Source organism: Dipodomys merriami, unplaced genomic scaffold (assembly GCF_024711535.1).
Source record: "Dipodomys merriami isolate MVZ:Mamm:240054 unplaced genomic scaffold, mDipMer1.0.p SCAF_408, whole genome shotgun sequence".
Classification (NCBI taxonomy): domain Eukaryota; kingdom Metazoa; phylum Chordata; class Mammalia; order Rodentia; family Heteromyidae; genus Dipodomys; species Dipodomys merriami.
Window position 1 is genome coordinate 645454 of NW_027205693.1, and position 17329 is coordinate 662782.

General features: G+C 44.3%; 1 protein-coding gene across 2 annotated transcripts in view; it reads left to right on the top strand.

Annotated features, from left to right (window-relative positions):
- LOC138806777 (low-density lipoprotein receptor-related protein 6) overlaps window positions 1–17329 on the top strand; it is a 90572-nt gene that overhangs the window by 61527 nt on the left and 11716 nt on the right. For both annotated transcript variants that reach the window (XM_069992130.1, XM_069992129.1), the window contains exons 17-22: window positions 362–487; window positions 2669–2905; window positions 3804–3914; window positions 4774–5004; window positions 6150–6286; window positions 7255–7352. In XM_069992130.1, coding sequence (XP_069848231.1) covers window positions 362–487; window positions 2669–2905; window positions 3804–3914; window positions 4774–5004; window positions 6150–6286; window positions 7255–7352 — 940 coding nt within the window. The remainder of the gene's footprint in view (window positions 1–361; window positions 488–2668; window positions 2906–3803; window positions 3915–4773; window positions 5005–6149; window positions 6287–7254; window positions 7353–17329) is intronic.

A 17329-nucleotide genomic window follows, 5' to 3' on the forward strand; every position in this document is an offset into this window, starting at 1 on the left:
AACATGAGCCTATGGTGTTAAAATATTTTTGAGCATGATTAAAATATTTTGCGTTAACTTGCTTAAGATACCTGCTAATGCTTTAAAGGACAGACCTGAGCATGGTGTTACCTATGCCCCTAGCCCAGCACACAGGAGGCTGAAGCAGGAGGATCACTTGAGCCTTAGGGTGTGGGACCAGCCTAGGCACCGTAGTGTGACTCTGGTAGGATGCTGATGACAGTGCACGTGCATGCATGTGTGCAATAATAGATCAAACATAGATATTTTCTTATGGTCTGTATGGGGACAGAGTAAGGAACTATATTGTGTTGAACTAAAGTTGGGTTTTCTTTTGTTTCATGCATCACTTATTTTCCAGGACAGCACCCATGTGCTCAGGATAATGGTGGCTGTTCGCACATCTGTCTCGTGAAAGGGGATGGAACTACAAGGTGCTCCTGTCCCATGCACCTGGTTCTGCTTCAGGATGAGCTCTCCTGTGGAGGTAAATGTGCTGTGACTTTCTTGTGCAAATACAAGTGCCGCCATATTCTCTGTCTAGCCTGGAGGTGGGTAGAGGTGAAGTTGCACATTCTTCTAACTGGGTTGGTCCCTCGTATTCCTCTTCACTGTGTGGTGCCTGTGAGTTACTCCTTTTCCCCCGCTCCCCAATCCTTTCATAATTGCTGTTTCCATCTGTTTCTGTGAGGTTCCTACATATGAGTGAGGTCTTAGGGTGTTTGTCCTCCTGTACCTTGCTTATTTCATTTAACATAATATTATCACTTGTTTTGGACATTAGGATTTCCTTTTTTTTTTAAAGGCCAACTATTATTTCACTATATATGCATCATCATATTTTCAGCTTATGAATGACTGTTTCCTAGTAACATGTTAGGAAGGCAAGATGAAAAAAGTTCTTCCATCTCTTCTGAGCTCTATCCACTGAATTCTCATTGCTTGTCAGTGGATATCATTGTTGGAATTGTGTCCACTGAGGTTTCCTGCTCTTTTTTATTACTTATCTACCCAAAATAAATTACTTTTGAAGCAGCATCTCAGGTGATCGCTTTGTGGTGAAATGGTTTCATCACGGTGGACTGAAACACAGTTTGGCAGTGCCCTGCACCAGGTTAACACCCGCTCTGTTGTTTGAAAAAAATCACTGAATACAAGAATTGACTTTATACCTACAGTTATTAATGAGACTGATACACAAATGTTTTTGGTTCAGGTGACAAAAGATTGTTTTGATTTTGTTGTTGTACAACATTTGAGTCTTAATGTCACAGAGGCCTCAGCTTGGCCACCCAATTATGGAGTTAGGAGGAGGTGTTTGAACCTTTTTTTTTTTTTTCCCTATTAATGGAGTCTTTTATTGCCCAGGTCCCCCGCACCTCCCCCACACCCCTCTCTTTTTATTTTATTTTATTTTTTGGTTGGTTGTGGGGCTTGAACTCGGGGCCTGGGTACTGCCCCTGAGCTTTTTCTCTAAAGATGAGCACTCTACCTCTTTGAGCTATAGTGCCACTTCCGGTTTTCTGGTGGTTCATTGGAGATAAAGAGTCTCATGGCCTTTCCTGTCTGGGGCTGGCTTTGAACCATAATCCTCAGATTTCAGCCTCTTGAGTAGCTAGGATTATAGGCATGAACCACCAGTGCCTGATTAGCATAAGTTTTTAAAGAAACTATGACAGTAGTAAATAGGACAGACTTTAAAGAGATGTCCTTCTAGTTCTGTTTTTGTTGTTGTTTGCCTTTGCTGGGGTTTGGATTCAGGGCTTCTTGCTTGCTTGCTTTGTTGGCATTCTTCCCACTTGAACTACATTTTTAGCCTGGCTTTTTGTTGATTATTTTGGATTGAGTCGAGGACTTTTCTGCCTGGGTTTTGAACCGTTATCCTCTGATTCCCCTAGTGACTAGGATTATAGATCTGAGCTACTGATGACTTTTTCTTTTTTAGCTATCAGGTATTTATAGGAGGTTGTGTGTCCTTGGGTACTGGGTCAGCCTTTCCAAGCCTCTGTCCTCATTTGTAAAACAATGACATTGTTTGAATGGCTTTTCTCTTAGAGACTGTCAGTTTTAGGTGTACAATATGAGCTTCATGCCAGAGGGATGTAGGGTCAGGAGCTGATTTTAATATATTCATAATACAGTTCATAGAACTAATTCATCTGGAGAAACTGGCCTTCATATATCTCCAAGCTGTGAGTGTGTAGCTGTGTGGAGTGTGATCCTGCCTGATTCTGTTTATTCTCATCAGGTGCCAGTAAGTCTTACCCACCACTCCTTGTGTTTATCAGTGCAAAGGTAGTGAAAATGACATCTTAGAATAATTGTTAAAACAGTTCTGAGCTGTGGATCAATCGAAAAGCAGCGTCAGAATCCTAGGAGATGGTTATTCATAGGAAGCCTGGATTCTAGTCTGGCCTTAAAATACATGGAGTTTGCTGACCACAGTGATTATTGCCAGATTATTTGTGAGATTGTAACAGCTTGCAGATAAAATCCTACTTGAATTACAATGTGAGAAAACGTGAGTCATAGTTTGATAGGAAGTACTAGTTAGATGTGTGTTGTAAAGCATATAAATGTTATCAGATGTGCAGTGCTCTGGAGCGGACGTTGCTACCTCTGTGTGACCAGTGTTGTGTTTTGTCACTCCCTCCCCGTCCATTTGAAGAACCTCCCACATGTTCTCCTCAGCACTTCACCTGCTTCACCGGGGAGATCGACTGTATCCCTGTGGCGTGGCGCTGTGACGGCTTCACTGAGTGTGAGGACCACAGTGATGAGCTCAACTGTCCTGTGTGCTCCGAGTCCCAGTTCCAGTGTGCCAGTGGGCAGTGTATCGATGGTGCCCTTCGGTGCAACGGAGATGCAAACTGCCAAGATACATCTGATGAGAAGAACTGTGAAGGTACCCAGAATTCCTCAGTGCCAGCGCACAGAGCCTTTCCTCGTCAAGTAGTTGGGCTTTCTTTATATTTGAATTCCTTATGAACGTAAATGCCATGTAGCAAATGGATAAGGTGTTTACAGGTTACTATGTGGTAGTCAGACTTCTGCTACTGTAATGGCATACCTAAGGCTGGGTCACTGAGGGGTGTGTGTGTGTAGCATTAGCATCAGCTGGGCTCTGAGGAAGGTTTCATGGCAAATGACAGTGCAGTAGCGGGAATACTTTTGTGATAACAAACCTTAAGACAAACTGCTGGAGCAAGAGGAGGGGCGGTTTCCTATTTGGATAACTTCATGTTAAGAACTGAGCAAATGTCTCCTAAGAGCTACCTTAATCCACTCTGAGGAAAGGAACACAGTGATCTTCCACTTGGCTCCCTGTGCCTCTGTCCTCAGAGGTCCGTCACCCGTACAGGGCCACCCTGTGAACCTTGCCTCCAGAGCACAAACCTTTCAGGCCGTACCGAAACCATGTCTAAACCACAGCAGTGAGCTGAGTCCTGTGAGAGAACATGGAGAGATTGGGTCATCAAGATGTAAAAGTAGTAGTTTTCTAGTAAGCCCTAGGTGTATTGCATTCTCTTCCCTTTGTGAGCCTTGTACACTATAAAACCTGTTCTAGTGACCTACAGGATAAAGTCGTTATTAGTAAAGGAAGAACTTGAAAGAACAGGAAGTTACTTGCTAGATTCCCTTTCTGCTCTTTCCTACTGAAGGACAGCACAGGGAATAATAGCTAGAGGCTTTCCAGAAGTCTAGTTAGTGGGTTTTCATTTGTACTCAGAAAGCACCTTTTAACTCTTGGTGGAATTGCCTGACACACAGTAAAAACAGGAAAACGATTTGCATTTTCCTAGTGCTCTGTTTGATTGACCAGTTCCGCTGTGCCAATGGTCAGTGCATAGGAAAGCACAAGAAATGTGATCATCACGTGGATTGCGGAGACAAATCTGACGAGCTGGATTGTTGTAAGTACATTACCCTGAGGGCCACGTGGGCTGTGTCTCTAGTCCATTATTTTGCTGGTTTATTAGAGATGGAGCCTTGCAGATTTTTCTGCCTAGCCTACCTTCAGACTGTGGTCCCAGGTTCTCAGCCTCCTGGGTAGGTTACAGCGCTTTCTCCTTCCTTTTTTCTTTTCTCCTGGTCCTGGGGCTTGCATGTTGTCCTTGAGCTCCTTTTGCTCTGCCACTTGAACCACAGCATCACTTCCAGCTTTTTCTGTGATTAGCTGGAAATAAGAGTCTCTCAGACTTTCCTGCCTTCAAACCGCAGTCCTTCTGAGTAACTAGGATTACAAGCATGAGCCACCGTCTCCTGGCTTCTCCTTTTCTTTATGATTAAGATTTCCTTATTAAGAATAAGTATTAAGTTGTCTATTTTTTATTGGTATTATAAAGGTGATGTTCAGAGGAGGTGGACAATGCCACCCTTCCCCTGGCTCTCTCCCAGTTTTTCCCTCCTGTCCCTACCCACAAGTTGTATAGTTCATTTTTCACATAGTGTCTAGTGAGTACCACTGCTGCATTTGTTCACCTTTGTCCCTCCCAAAGGAAGATAAATGAACAAATAAGACAGGAAAACAAAAATAGAAACAAGAACAACAAAAAGCCTTTTTAAGTTGGCTTTTTGTGCCAGGGATTTTTTGTGTGTGTGTGTTGCTTGAGAAATCCCTTAAAGAGAGCAGTTTTGTTATGTTCAGAGAAACATCCACAGAAGTAGATTTCCATAGGTGATAGCCTAAATGTACATACAAAAAATGCTTTGCCGTTGTCTTACTATACGCATTGTCCTTGTTGGATAACCATGTAGTATTCTCCATTGTAGATCCAACGGAAGAGCCAGCCCCACAGGCCACCAACACAGTCGGTTCTGTTATTGGAGTGATTGTCACCATTTTTGTTTCTGGAACCATCTACTTCATCTGCCAGCGGATGCTGTGTCCACGCATGAAGGGTGATGGAGAGACCATGACCAATGACTATGTGGTGCCCGGCCCGGCCTCAGTGCCACTGGGCTATGTTCCACACCCCAGTTCTCTGTCGGGGTCTCTTCCGGGTGAGTTGGGAAGCTACAAGAACAGATACACTCCCGTGATAGAAATAGGCTCTTAAGCCGGGCGCTGGTGGCTCACGCCTGTAATCCTAGCTACTCAGGAGGCTGAGATCTGAGGATCGCGGTTCAAAGCCAGCCCGGGCAGGAGAGACCGTGAGACTCCTATCTCCAATAAACCACCAGAAAACCGGAAGTGGCGCTGTAGCTCAAGTGGTAGAGCGCTCGCCTTGAGCTGAAGAGCTGAGGGACAGCGCCCAGGCCCAGAGTTCAAGCCCCACGACCGACAAAAAACAAAAAACAAAAACAAAAAAAAAGAAATAGGCTCTTTCAACTAGATGGCTTTAGGTTGAAAACACTTTATTTTTCACACCTCCTTAAATCAGAGGGCTTGTGGCTCAGTGGAAACTGCCCAGGGATAGAGAAAAAGATCATCGGTAGGCGCTGAGACCTCCCTCTGCCCTGATGGTATCATGGCTCAAAAAGTGGGGAGCCTGTGCCTGAGGTGAGGACCTAGAAGCTACAGCCCTCAGGAAAAAAAGAGTCCAACCTCCCCACCAAATCCAGATGAGCAGACTGGGCTTTGGACAGCTGGATGGCAGGGGAAGGAGTGTGGCTGACAGGGGTGAGGCCAAGTAGTCAGTATTACATGGAGCGTGCGGACAGCACCGGGGCAGGTTGCTCCTTTCCAGAAGCAGTCCTGCTGGTAGTGAGCTTGGAGGAGCAGAGGCTTCTGAAAAAAACTGCTTACTCTGCCTCTAGCCCTGAAGCAAGCAGACAGCTGCAATAATGGGTCATACCTATTTTCATAATCTCTTACACATTAGTAGTTTTGATTGTACATTTTTTTTTAACACTGGGGGGAGAGGAATACCTTTCACGTGTTGTGTTTGTGCCCTGAAATTGGCTTCTGCTTTCCTCAGAGCAGTTAGTATCTCTCCCCCACTTCAGGACTTCCATTGGAACTTCTCACCTTGCAGGGCTTTGACTCCACCAGTAGGTGGAGCTGTTCTGCTATGGATAGGGAATGAAGGCTTTTTTACTTTGTTTGAAATCACGGTTTTGACTGTTGGTGTTTACAATCCCAAATTACATATGATGTTATGTCCTGGGCATGGCTCATCTGCAGTCTTTGTCCTCTTTCATGTTAGGAATGTCTCGAGGAAAGTCAATGATCAGCTCCCTGAGCATCATGGGGGGGAGCAGTGGACCTCCCTACGACCGCGCCCACGTCACCGGAGCATCGTCAAGCAGTTCTTCAAGCACCAAAGGCACTTACTTCCCTGCAGTAAGCAGCCTGATCTGTTTTGTTGTTCCTTGAGTGTTAAAAACATATAACATCAGCCAGGCACCAGTGGTTCACACATGTAATCCTAGGAGGCTGAGATCTGAGGATCACTGTGTGAAGCCAGCCTGGGCAGGAAAGTCCGTGAGACTCCAGTTAATCACAGAAAAATCGAAAGTAGAGACGTGGGTGTAGTTGTTAGAATGCTAGCCTTGAGCAAAAGTTGCTCAGGGACAGCACCCAGGCTCTGAGTTCAAGCCCCAGGACCAGGAAAAATACAAACTAACATCATAACATCTAGGATAACCACATTTGGAATGTGTACTCAATGATGGTAGTGTAAAAGTTGTTTTAATGTAGAATTTAAATATATAAGGCTCTAGGGACTTAGCACCACCACTAACTATCCTGTGTTTATATAAACCTTTTAAGTTTGCTAGCTAATAACCTATTTGAAAGAACTGCATTAACTTTATAATTGAAGTAAAATAGAATCACTGTGTACATAACTTGGCAGGTGTAGAACCTTCATTTTAGGAAAAAAAGCTAGGATTTCCCCCAAACTTATAAGTTTTCTGTGAACATAGAAAAAAGGTTTGAAAAAAAATCAGAATGTAGGTTGAGAGGCACATATGAAGTGGTATAGCACCTAGCGAGCCTGAAGTGGAGATCCAATTCCAGTACTGCCCCTCTCCTCCTCCCCCCTCCCCCCAAAAAAAGATGATGAAAATTAGACCCCAGCTGTACTAAATGAGTGAACAGTCTATTTTCTTTTCATCCCTTGGTTGTGTGTGGCCATGGTAACATTGTCTTCTAGGGAAAGGGAGCCAAAATTCTAAAGGGCTGTTTGAGTTTTCCTTGGAAAAGAATTATGTTAATAGTATACATATAGGAAGGAATAGAAAACAAGATGGAGGAAAAGGAGATAGAATCTGTGGTGTTACTTAATACATTAATCATTTTTTGTTTAGATTTTGAATCCTCCGCCATCCCCTGCTACGGAGCGATCACATTACACTATGGAATTTGGTTATTCTTCAAACAGTCCTTCAACTCACCGGTCATACAGGTAATGAACATCAAGCATCAGAATTGCTGAGGAGGATGAAGAGGTGGAGTTCATTGTGGGATTGGTGAAGATGTGTAGAGATTGTATTCCATCATTGGCATGGTGAATTCCAGGTGATTAGGTGATTGTGTTCTGCTGAGGGACGTGTCCAACTACAGATGCATAGGTGATGGTGCTTTGCCTTTGGGCTTGGACTCTAGATGCCATACACTCTGCTGTTGTGGCCTTGGTGAACTGGAGACTCTGGGGCTATGGTATCCCACCTGTGGGCCTACTAAACTCCATAAACATATAAACAAACAGTCAATACAACATAATTACATGGACATAAATATAAACATGGTAAACATTTCACCTGCTGCACCACAGACCTGTGGCTGCTTGACGATGGTATTCCATCTGTGTGCTGATGACTTCCAGATGCATAATGGCAGAGTTGCTACTGCTATGTGGTGAAGTGCCGATGCATGGGTTGATAGTATTCCACTTGTGGGCTTGATCAGTGGACTTGTAGGCAGTGGTGTTCTACGTGTGTGCTGGATCACCAGATGCGTGGACAGTGGTCAGGGACCTCCAGGTACGTCAGCATTCCCCTATGCTTGTGACTTGTCTGACATCCATAGGACTCAGCACTAATATTCCAGATGTGCCCTGTGGGAACTCCACGTTCAGATGCCTTTGTATTCCAACCATGGGCAGACTGAAATCGATGGATAGGAAACCCAGATGTATATATGATTGTATTCCAACAGTCACACTGCCATGAAAGAAGAGGGTTTTCCACAGGTACCTGTGCTAATTTCCAGACAGGTTGGTGATTGTATTCCAACCCTTGGCATTATGATTTCCACACAACATAGTGACAGTAATCTTGGTGCTGCTTGGTGTAGTATAGATGCCTAGGCATCTGTGGTCTCTATAAACTCTAGAATTTTCTTTTGTGCCAGTCCTGGGGCTTGAACTCAGGGTCTAGGCACTGTCCCTGAGCTTTTTTGCTCAGGGCTAGCATTCTTCTTTTTTTTTCTTCTGTCAGTCGTGGGGCTTGAATTCTGGGCCTGAGCCCTGTCCCTCAGCTCTTCAGCTCAAGGCTAACGCTCTACCACTTGAGCTATAGCGCCACTTCCATTTTTCTGAGTGTTTATTGGAGATAGGAGTTTCATGGACATTCCTGCCGGGCTGGCTTTGAACCGAGATCCTCAGATCTCAGCCTCCTGAGTAGCTAGGATTACAGGTGTGAGCTACTGGCGCCCGGCGCATTCTTCTTTTTGAACCACAGCTCTACTTCAGTCTTATACTGGTTAAGTTGACATACTCTCACAGACTTGCCTGCACAAGCTGGCTTCCAATTATGATCCTCAATCTCAGTTTCCTGAGGAGCTGGGATTACAGTCATGAGCCACCTCACCCAGCTGAATTCCAGACATTTTAAGGACCGTATTCCAATGGTGGTGTTGCTGCACTCTAGAGACACTGGGGTGGTGGTATTCCAACTCTGGCCTTGCTGACTGCAGGAGGCATGGTTGATGGTATTATTCCCTACCTGTACTGATCTGTGTACTCGAAGGAGATCATATTCCTTGCATGTGCCTGGTGTGAGATCTGGATACATAAAGCGTTGTGTCTTGGTGACATCCAGATGCCAAGGTTCAGGTAGTCCAGCGATGAACTCTGGACTCTGAGCTGGCTGACCTAGATTTGTAGGCAGTGGTATTCCAGACCTGGGTTTGAGGAAGTCAGGATATATCTCTGATTGTATTCCAAGTGGGAGGTTGCAGAAAGAAGATGGTATTCTACCTGTACACTTGCTGATTGTAATCCAGCCATTGGCACAGCACTTTCCACATGACATGGGAATGGTATTCCTTGATGGAAAATGACAAACAAAAAGCATTCACCTTTGCCTGACAGACTTATCTTACAACTGCCCTTGCCGCCTATTTCCAATCTCTTTTCTCAATCGTTTCCTCGCACCTTCCCCTTCCCCAAACATACCCCACAGCTCTCAAAGAGATAACCTGTGACCAGGGACCTTCCCATCTTGCCCCTATCCCAGTCAATACCAACTACTCCTGACCTCTATCCCACCTGACTTCACTTTTCTACCTAATAAAAGAGCTGAGTATCAGTTTTTCTTCGTCCAGGCTGAAGGAAACTTGGTTGCCTTTTTCAGATTTTCAGTCCAATAAAACCTGTTGGTCTGTTGAGTTTGCCATTCAGCTCTTTCTTTATTCATAGTTCTGGCACTCCAAATATTTCCTTACATTCCTTATTAGGCTGGATGAAGTACAGATGTGTCACCCACAATATTACTGCTGTGAGCTCCGTGAACTCCAACCACATTTGGGGTGGTATTCCTGCAAACACGAAGGTGATGGTATTCTAGCTCTGTCCTTGCTGCATACTGGAGGCATACTTGGTGGTGTTCTACATCTGTGCTGATACCTGTACTCCTAGCTGCTGCTGTTCCATGTGTGTACTTGGTGAGAGCCAGATGTGTAGGCATGGCAGTTTTCCTTGGGTCTTGGTTGATGTCCAGATGTCCAGGTGCAGTTATCCACGTGTGAACTCTGCCACTCCAGGTGCATATGCTATTGTATCCCAAGGGTGAGAGGTGAAATTCCCAGTTGATAGGGGCCTGAAGAAGTTCAGATGTGTGTGTGATTGTATTCCAAGGGTGAGGTGATTGAAAAGACCTCAAGATAGGATGGTATTCCAAAGGTCCAGTTGAATAGGTAACTGTATTCCAAAGGTAGGCTTTGTAAATTCCAGATAAAATGCCAATGTTGTTCCATATTACACTTGTTTAAGTACTGATGCTTCTGTTGGCTTGGTGAATTCCATCCATGTTCAGGATGGTATTCCAGCTCTGATATTTCTGCATCCCAGCTTTGGACTTCCTGGATGCTGTATGGTAGTCAGTGGTAATCCATGCGTGTTGCTCCAGCCATTTGGTATTGCATGCGCTTGCTGTGTCCCGATGGGTTGGTACAGCAAGTGCACTTGTGTCTTGACTAACATCTAGATGCCAAGGTACTGATATTCCAAATGTGCGCTGTGGGAACACCAGGTGCATATGCCATTGAATTCCAGTCATGATCCAGAGGGACTGCAGATGGTGATGGTGATGGTATTCCAGATGTGGGCTGGAGAGTCTCCAGGTGTTTATATGATTATATTCCAAGTGTGAGGTTGCTAAAAAGAAGATCAAGGAAGAGACTATTCTACCTGTGCGGTTGCTCATTGATGGGTAGGTGATTGTATTCCAAGCATGGCTATTATAATTTCCACATGGCAAGGGGATGGTATTCCTTACTAGACTTGTTGCAGTGCTGGTACATAGGTGATGGTATTCCCTGTGTCAGTTATGCTGGTGATGGTGTTCCCACTATACCGCTGGTCTTTCTGAATGCTACGATTGGGTCAGGGTACAGGTCTGTTGATCCCTGTACTCAGGTGCTGGTATCCAAAATGTGAGCCCCAGCTGTTGCATGCACCATTGTATTCCAAACAGGAACTGGCGGAGTTTCAACGATGTGCGTGATGCTATTTCCAGACAAGGGTTGAGAAGTCTAGATATGTGCAGAATTGTATTCCAGATGTGAGATTGAAAAAAAAAAACCAAGATAGAATAATATTGCACATGTGTGCAGGCTAGGCTTCAGTTGACTAGGTGACTATATTGCTAGGATAGGCTTTGTAAATTCCAGATAAAATGGCATTGTTAATTCCATATTGCCCTTGTTGAAGCACTGATGTATTGGTGATGGTATTATTCTGTTGGCTTGTTGAATTCTAGCCATATTCAGGAAGGTATTCCTGTTGTATTTCTTTATTCCAACTTTGGCAATACTGAATGCTGCAGGGGAGCTTGATGGTAATCCCATATGTGTGTTGATCCCCATACTCGGATGCTGGTATTCCAAATGTGAGCTCTAGCTGCATACGCCATTATATCCAAAACATGAACTGGCAGGACTCCCACGATATATGTAATGATATTCCAGACCAAGGCTGGAGGAAGTCTAAATGTGTGTATAATTGTATTCCAACTGAGAATGCTGCAAAGTCACCAGAATAGGACGGTATTCCACAGATGTACTGGCTAATCTCCATTCAGGTAGGGATTATATTCCAATCAATGAATGGCATTATAATTTCCCCAGGGGATGCTGACTGTATTCCATATTGGCTGATGAAGTAGTGATCGTAGGTATTTTCTTGTGGTGGTGAATTGCAAACTCTTTCAGGATGGTATTCCAAATGTGGTATTGCTGTACTCTAGAGATGCTGGTGATGGCATTCCAGCTTTGGCCTTTTGAATGCTGGAGATGTAGTCAATGGTGTTCCACATCTGCTGATACCTGTACTCCTAGCTGCTGCTATTCCACACATGAGCTTGATGGTATCTGGATGTGAAGGCATTTCAGTTCCCCTTTTGTCTTGTAGATGTCCAGATGTCTAGGTACAGGTATATCACATGTGAACTCTGCTACTCCAGGAGCAGATGCCATTGCATTCCAAGGATAAACAGGTGAAATTCCCAATTGATAGGAACTGTATTCCAGACCTGGGCTTGGAGAAGTTCAGATATATGTAGGATTGTTTTCCGAGGGTGAGGACATTGAAAAAACCCAAGATAGGATGGTATTTCACATGTGGGCTTGCTAAGCTCCAGTTGAGTAGATGACTGTATTCCAAGGGTAGGCTTTGTAAGTTTCAAAAAAAAAAATGATGATGTTGTTCTGTATTAAGCTTGTGAAAATGCAGATGTGTCAATGCTGCATTACTTCTGTTGGCTGGTGAATTCCAGCTATATTCAGGTGGTATTCCTATTGTATTCCAACTTCCACCTTGCAGGGTACTGGAGTGTGGTCAGTGGTAATCCACACGTGTTTTGATCTGTGTACTTGTAGTCACTTGACATGCCATGTGTGCTTGCTGTATCCAGATGGCTGGTTTTGCAAGGGTACTTGTGTCTTGGCCTATGTCCAGATGCCCATGTACTGATACTCCAAGCATGCATTCTGAGAATGCCAGGTGCATACACCATCGGATTCCAATTAGGAGGGGCTGAACAGCAGATTTATAGGTGATGGTATTCCAGATGTGATATTCAAGATGTTTATTCTATTCCAAGTGTGAGAAGACCAAGGTCCATATGCCAGTGTATTCCAAGGGTGAGCAGGTTGATTCCCAATTGATAGGGGCAAGTATTCCACATCTGGGCTTGGTGTGTGTGTGTGTGTGTGTGTGTGTGTGTGTGTGTGTGTGTGTGTGTGTGTGTGTGTGTGTGTGTGTGTGTGTGTGTGTGCGTGCGCGCGCGCGCGTGCGTGCGTGCGTGCGCGTGTGTGTGTGTGTGAGAGAGAGAGAGAGAGAGAGAGAGAGAGAGAGAGAGAGAGAGAGAGAGAGAGAGAGAGAGAGAGAGATTGTATTCCAAGGGTGGGATGATTGAAAAGACTCCACGATAGGATGTGTGTGTGTGTGTGTGTGTGTGTGCGTGCGTGCGCGCGTGTGTGTGTGTGTGTGTGTGTGTGTGTGAGAGAGAGAGAGAGAGAGAGAGAGAGAGAGAGAGATTGTATTCCAAGGGTGGGATGATTGAAAAGACTCCACGATAGGATGCTATTCCAAAGGTCCAGTTAAGAAGGTGACTGTATTCCAACAGTAGGCTTTGTAAATTCCAGAATACAGCATCAATTTCAAATTATGCTTGTTTGAAGTGATGATGTGTTGACTGGTATTGCTTCTGTTGGCTTGGTGAATTCTAGCTTATTCAGGATGGTATTCCAGTTGTGATATTTCTTTTCTTTCTTTCTTTTTTTGCCAGTCCTGGGGCTTAAACTCAGGGCCTGGGCGCTGACCCTGAGCCTCTCTGTGCTCAAGGCTAGCACTCTACAACTTGAGCCACAGTGCCACTTCCAGCCTTTTCTGTGTATGTGGTGCTGAGGAATCGAACCCAGGCCTTCATGCAATGCTAGGTTAGCACTCTATCACTGAGCCACATTCCCAGTCCCAGTCGTGATATTTCTGTATTTCAACCTTGGTGATGGTGAAGGCTATAGGAGTGGTTGATGGTAATCCATACGTGTATCAATCCCTGTTTTGGGTGCTACTATTCCAAATGTGAGCTCTAGCTGCATATACCATTGTATTCCAAACACAAACTGCCAGAATTTCCATGATATATGCAATGGTATTCTAGACTGAGGCTTGAGGAAGTCTAGATGTGTGATAATACTGAAATCAATCTGTGAGGATATTGAAAAAGCCTCAGAAAAATTATACTCCAGCCGGGAACTGGTGGCTCACACCTGTAATCCCAGGAGGCTGAGATCTGAGGATCGCAGTTCAAAGCCAGCCTGGGCAGGAAAAGTCTGTGAGACTCTTATTTCCAATAAACCACTCAGAACACCGGAAGTAGTGCTGTGGTGGCTCAAGTGGTAGAGTGCTCCCCTTGAGCTGAAGAGCTGAGGGACAGCGCCCAGGCCCAGAGTTCAAGCCCTACAGCCAACCAAAAAAAAAAAATGATACTCCACATGTGAGCTTGCTAATCTCCACTCAGGTAGTGATTGTATTCCAGTCAAGGGTATTATAATTTCCACATTGGCTGATGAAGTAGTGGTGTTCCTGTGTGCTCTTGGTGAATTACAGACTCTTTCAGCTGGTATTCCAGATGTGATATTGCTGTACTCCAGAGGTGATGGTGACAGCATTCCCACTCTGGCCTTTTTGATTGTTGGAGGTGTAGCTGATGGTTTTCTGTATGTGTGTTGATCACTTCCATAGCTGGTCGTATTCCCTGTGTGTGCTGTATGAGAACCAGAATTGTATTGTGTCTTGGTAGATGTCTGGATATCTAGGGGCAGGTATTCTATGTGTGAACTCTTGTCACTCCAGGTGCATACAGCATTGTATTCAGATGGTGAGCAGGGGAAATCCCCAATTGATAGGCGCTAGTATTCCAGACCTGGGCTCGAAGAAGTCCAGGTGTGTGCGCTGTTGTATTCCAAGGGTGAAGTGATTGAAAAAACTCAAGATAGGATGGTTTTCCAAAGGTCCAGTTGAGTTAGGTGACTATATTCCAAAGATAGGCTTTGTAAATTCCAGATAAAATGATATTAATTCCATATTAGGCTTGTTGAAGTGCTGATGTATTGACAGTGGTATTACTTCTGTTGGCTTGGTGAATTCTAGCATATTCAGGATGGTATTACAATTGTGATATTTCTATATTCCAACTTTGGCAATGCTGAATATAGGGTTGGTTAATGGTAATGTGCATCGGTATTACTCTGTATTTGTAGCTGTTTAGTGTTCTGTATGTGCTTGCTGATTGATGTCTAGATGGGTTGGTATTACAAATGTACTTGTGTCTTGTTTGACATCCAGAGGCCCAGATACTGATATTCCAAATGGCTACTCTGGGAAAGCCAGGTGCATACACACTGGATGAGCAGGATGGACTGCAGATTTATAGGTAATGGTATTCCAGATGTGGGCTGGAGAGTCTCCAGATGTTTATATGATTATATTCCAAGTGTGTGGTTGCTAAAAAGATCAAAGAAGAGGATGTTCTACCTGCTCATTGATGGGTAGGTGATTGTATTCCGAACACGGACGCTGTAGTTTCCATATGACAAGGGGATGGTATTCCTTACCAGACTTAGTACAGAGCAGATTCATTAGTGATGATATTTTCCATGTATTTTGGTGGATTTCAGCCATATTCAGAGGGTAATATTCCAATTGTGTTAAGTTGCACTGGTGATGTTATTCCGCCTGGTCTTTCTGAATGTTAGGACCTAGTTGATGGTATTGTACATGTGTGTTGATCCCTGTACTTGGGTGCTGATACTCCAGTGTGAGTTCCTGCTACATACGCCACTGTATTCCAAACAAGAACTGGCAGAACTCCCTTTGTATGTGACAGTATTCCATCCAAGGTTTGAGGAAGTCTAGATAACGTGTATAATTGTATTCCAGCTGCGAAGATGCAGAAAAGGCTCCAAAAGAGAAAATGATACTCCTTATGTGTGCTGGGTAATATCCACTTGGGTAGGAATTGTATTCCAATTGATGGCATTATGTTTTCCACAGGACATGGTGGTATGGTATTCCATATTGGGCTGATAAAATAGTGATCCTGAATTCTGCAGGTGTAGTCAATGTATTCCAACTCTGGCCTTGCTGAATACTGCAGGCATATGACTGATGGTATTCCACGTCTGTGTTACTCTATGTACTTGTAGCTTCTTGTACTCCGTGTGTGTGCATGGTTATCTTTGGATGAGTAAGCATTGCAGTTCCCTTGTGTCTTGGTTGACATTCACATACCTAGATGCAGATATCCCACACCTGAGCTCCAGGTACATATCCCATTGTATTCCAACCATGATCTGGAAGAACTCCACTAGATTGGTGATGATACTCCATCCAAGGCTGGACCAAGTCTAGATGTGTTTATAATTGTGTTTAGAAACTCTGAGGTTGCTGAAAAAGGACAAAACAGGATGATCTATCACATTGACACTGGATAATCACTCAGATAGGGGATTGTATTCCAGTTGAGGGCATTATAATTTCCACAGGAGATGGTGATGGTATTCCACATTGGGCTGATGAAGTAGTGATCCCAGGTGATGGTATTTCTGTGTGGTCTCAGTGAATTGCAGACTCTTTCAGGATGATACTCCAATTGTGGTATTGCCGTACTCTAGAGATGCTGGCGATGGTATTTCAATCCTGGCTGTGCTAAATGCTGGAGGCGTAGTCAATGGTATTCCACAGCTATGCTGATACGTACCTGTATTCCTAGCTGCTGGTACTCCATGTGAATGCTTGGTGAGGTCTGGATGTGTAGGTGTTGTAATTCCTTGTGTCTTGGTTGATGTCTAGATGTCTAGGTGCAGGTATCCACGTGTGAACTCAGCCACTCCAGGTCCATACGCCAGTGTATTCCAAGGGTGAGCAGGAGAAATTCCCATTAATTGGGGCTGTATTCCAGACCTGGGCTTGAAGAAGTTCAGATGTATATTCTCAATTATATTCCAAGGGTGAGGTATTTGAAAAGATCCAAGATAGGATGGTATTCCATATGTGTGCTCCTCGAGTATGTGACTGTATTCCAAGGGTATGCTTTGTAAATTCCAGAAAAAAATGGTGATGTTGTTCCATATTAGGCTTGTTGAAGTGCACCTGTGTTGGCCTGGTGAATTCCTGCTATATTCAGGATGGTATTCCAGTTGTGCTATTTCTGTATTGCAACTTTGGCAATGCTGAGTGCTATAGGGTTAGTAATGGTATTCTACATATATGTTGATCCCTGTACTCAGGTGCTGGTATTCCAGGTGCATATGCCATTGTCTTCCAAACATTAGCTGGGTAAACTCCCACAGTATATGCGAAGGTATTCCATATCAAGGCTCGATGAAGTCTAGATGTGTATATGATGATATTCCAATTGTGAGGATGCTAAAAGGTCTCCAGATGAGGATGGTATTCCACAGGTGCGCTGGCATTATAATTTCCACAGAAGATGGTGGACTGCACTCCTTATTGGACTGATGGAGTGGTTATAGATGATGGTATTTTTGTGTGCTCTCAGTGACTTGCAGATTCATTAAGGTTGATATTCCACATATGGTAATGCTGGAAGGGGGGCAGTCGATGGTATTCTACATGTGTATCGATCTCCACGCTCATCTGCTGATCTTTCAGATGTGAGCATCAGGTGCATATGCTGTTATTCCAAACATGACCTGGGTAATGCACGAGATGCACGAGGAAGTATAGATGTGTGTATACTTGTATTCCACTGTGAGGATGCTGAGAAGGGCCCCAAAGAGGGTGGTACTCCACAGGTGCGCTGACCGATCTCTGCAGTGAGTGACTGTATTCCAGTTGATGGAATTCCCACTTCCACAGGAAATGGGTGAGGGTATTCCATGTGTGTTGATTCTTGTGTTTGTTGGCAGTCGTGT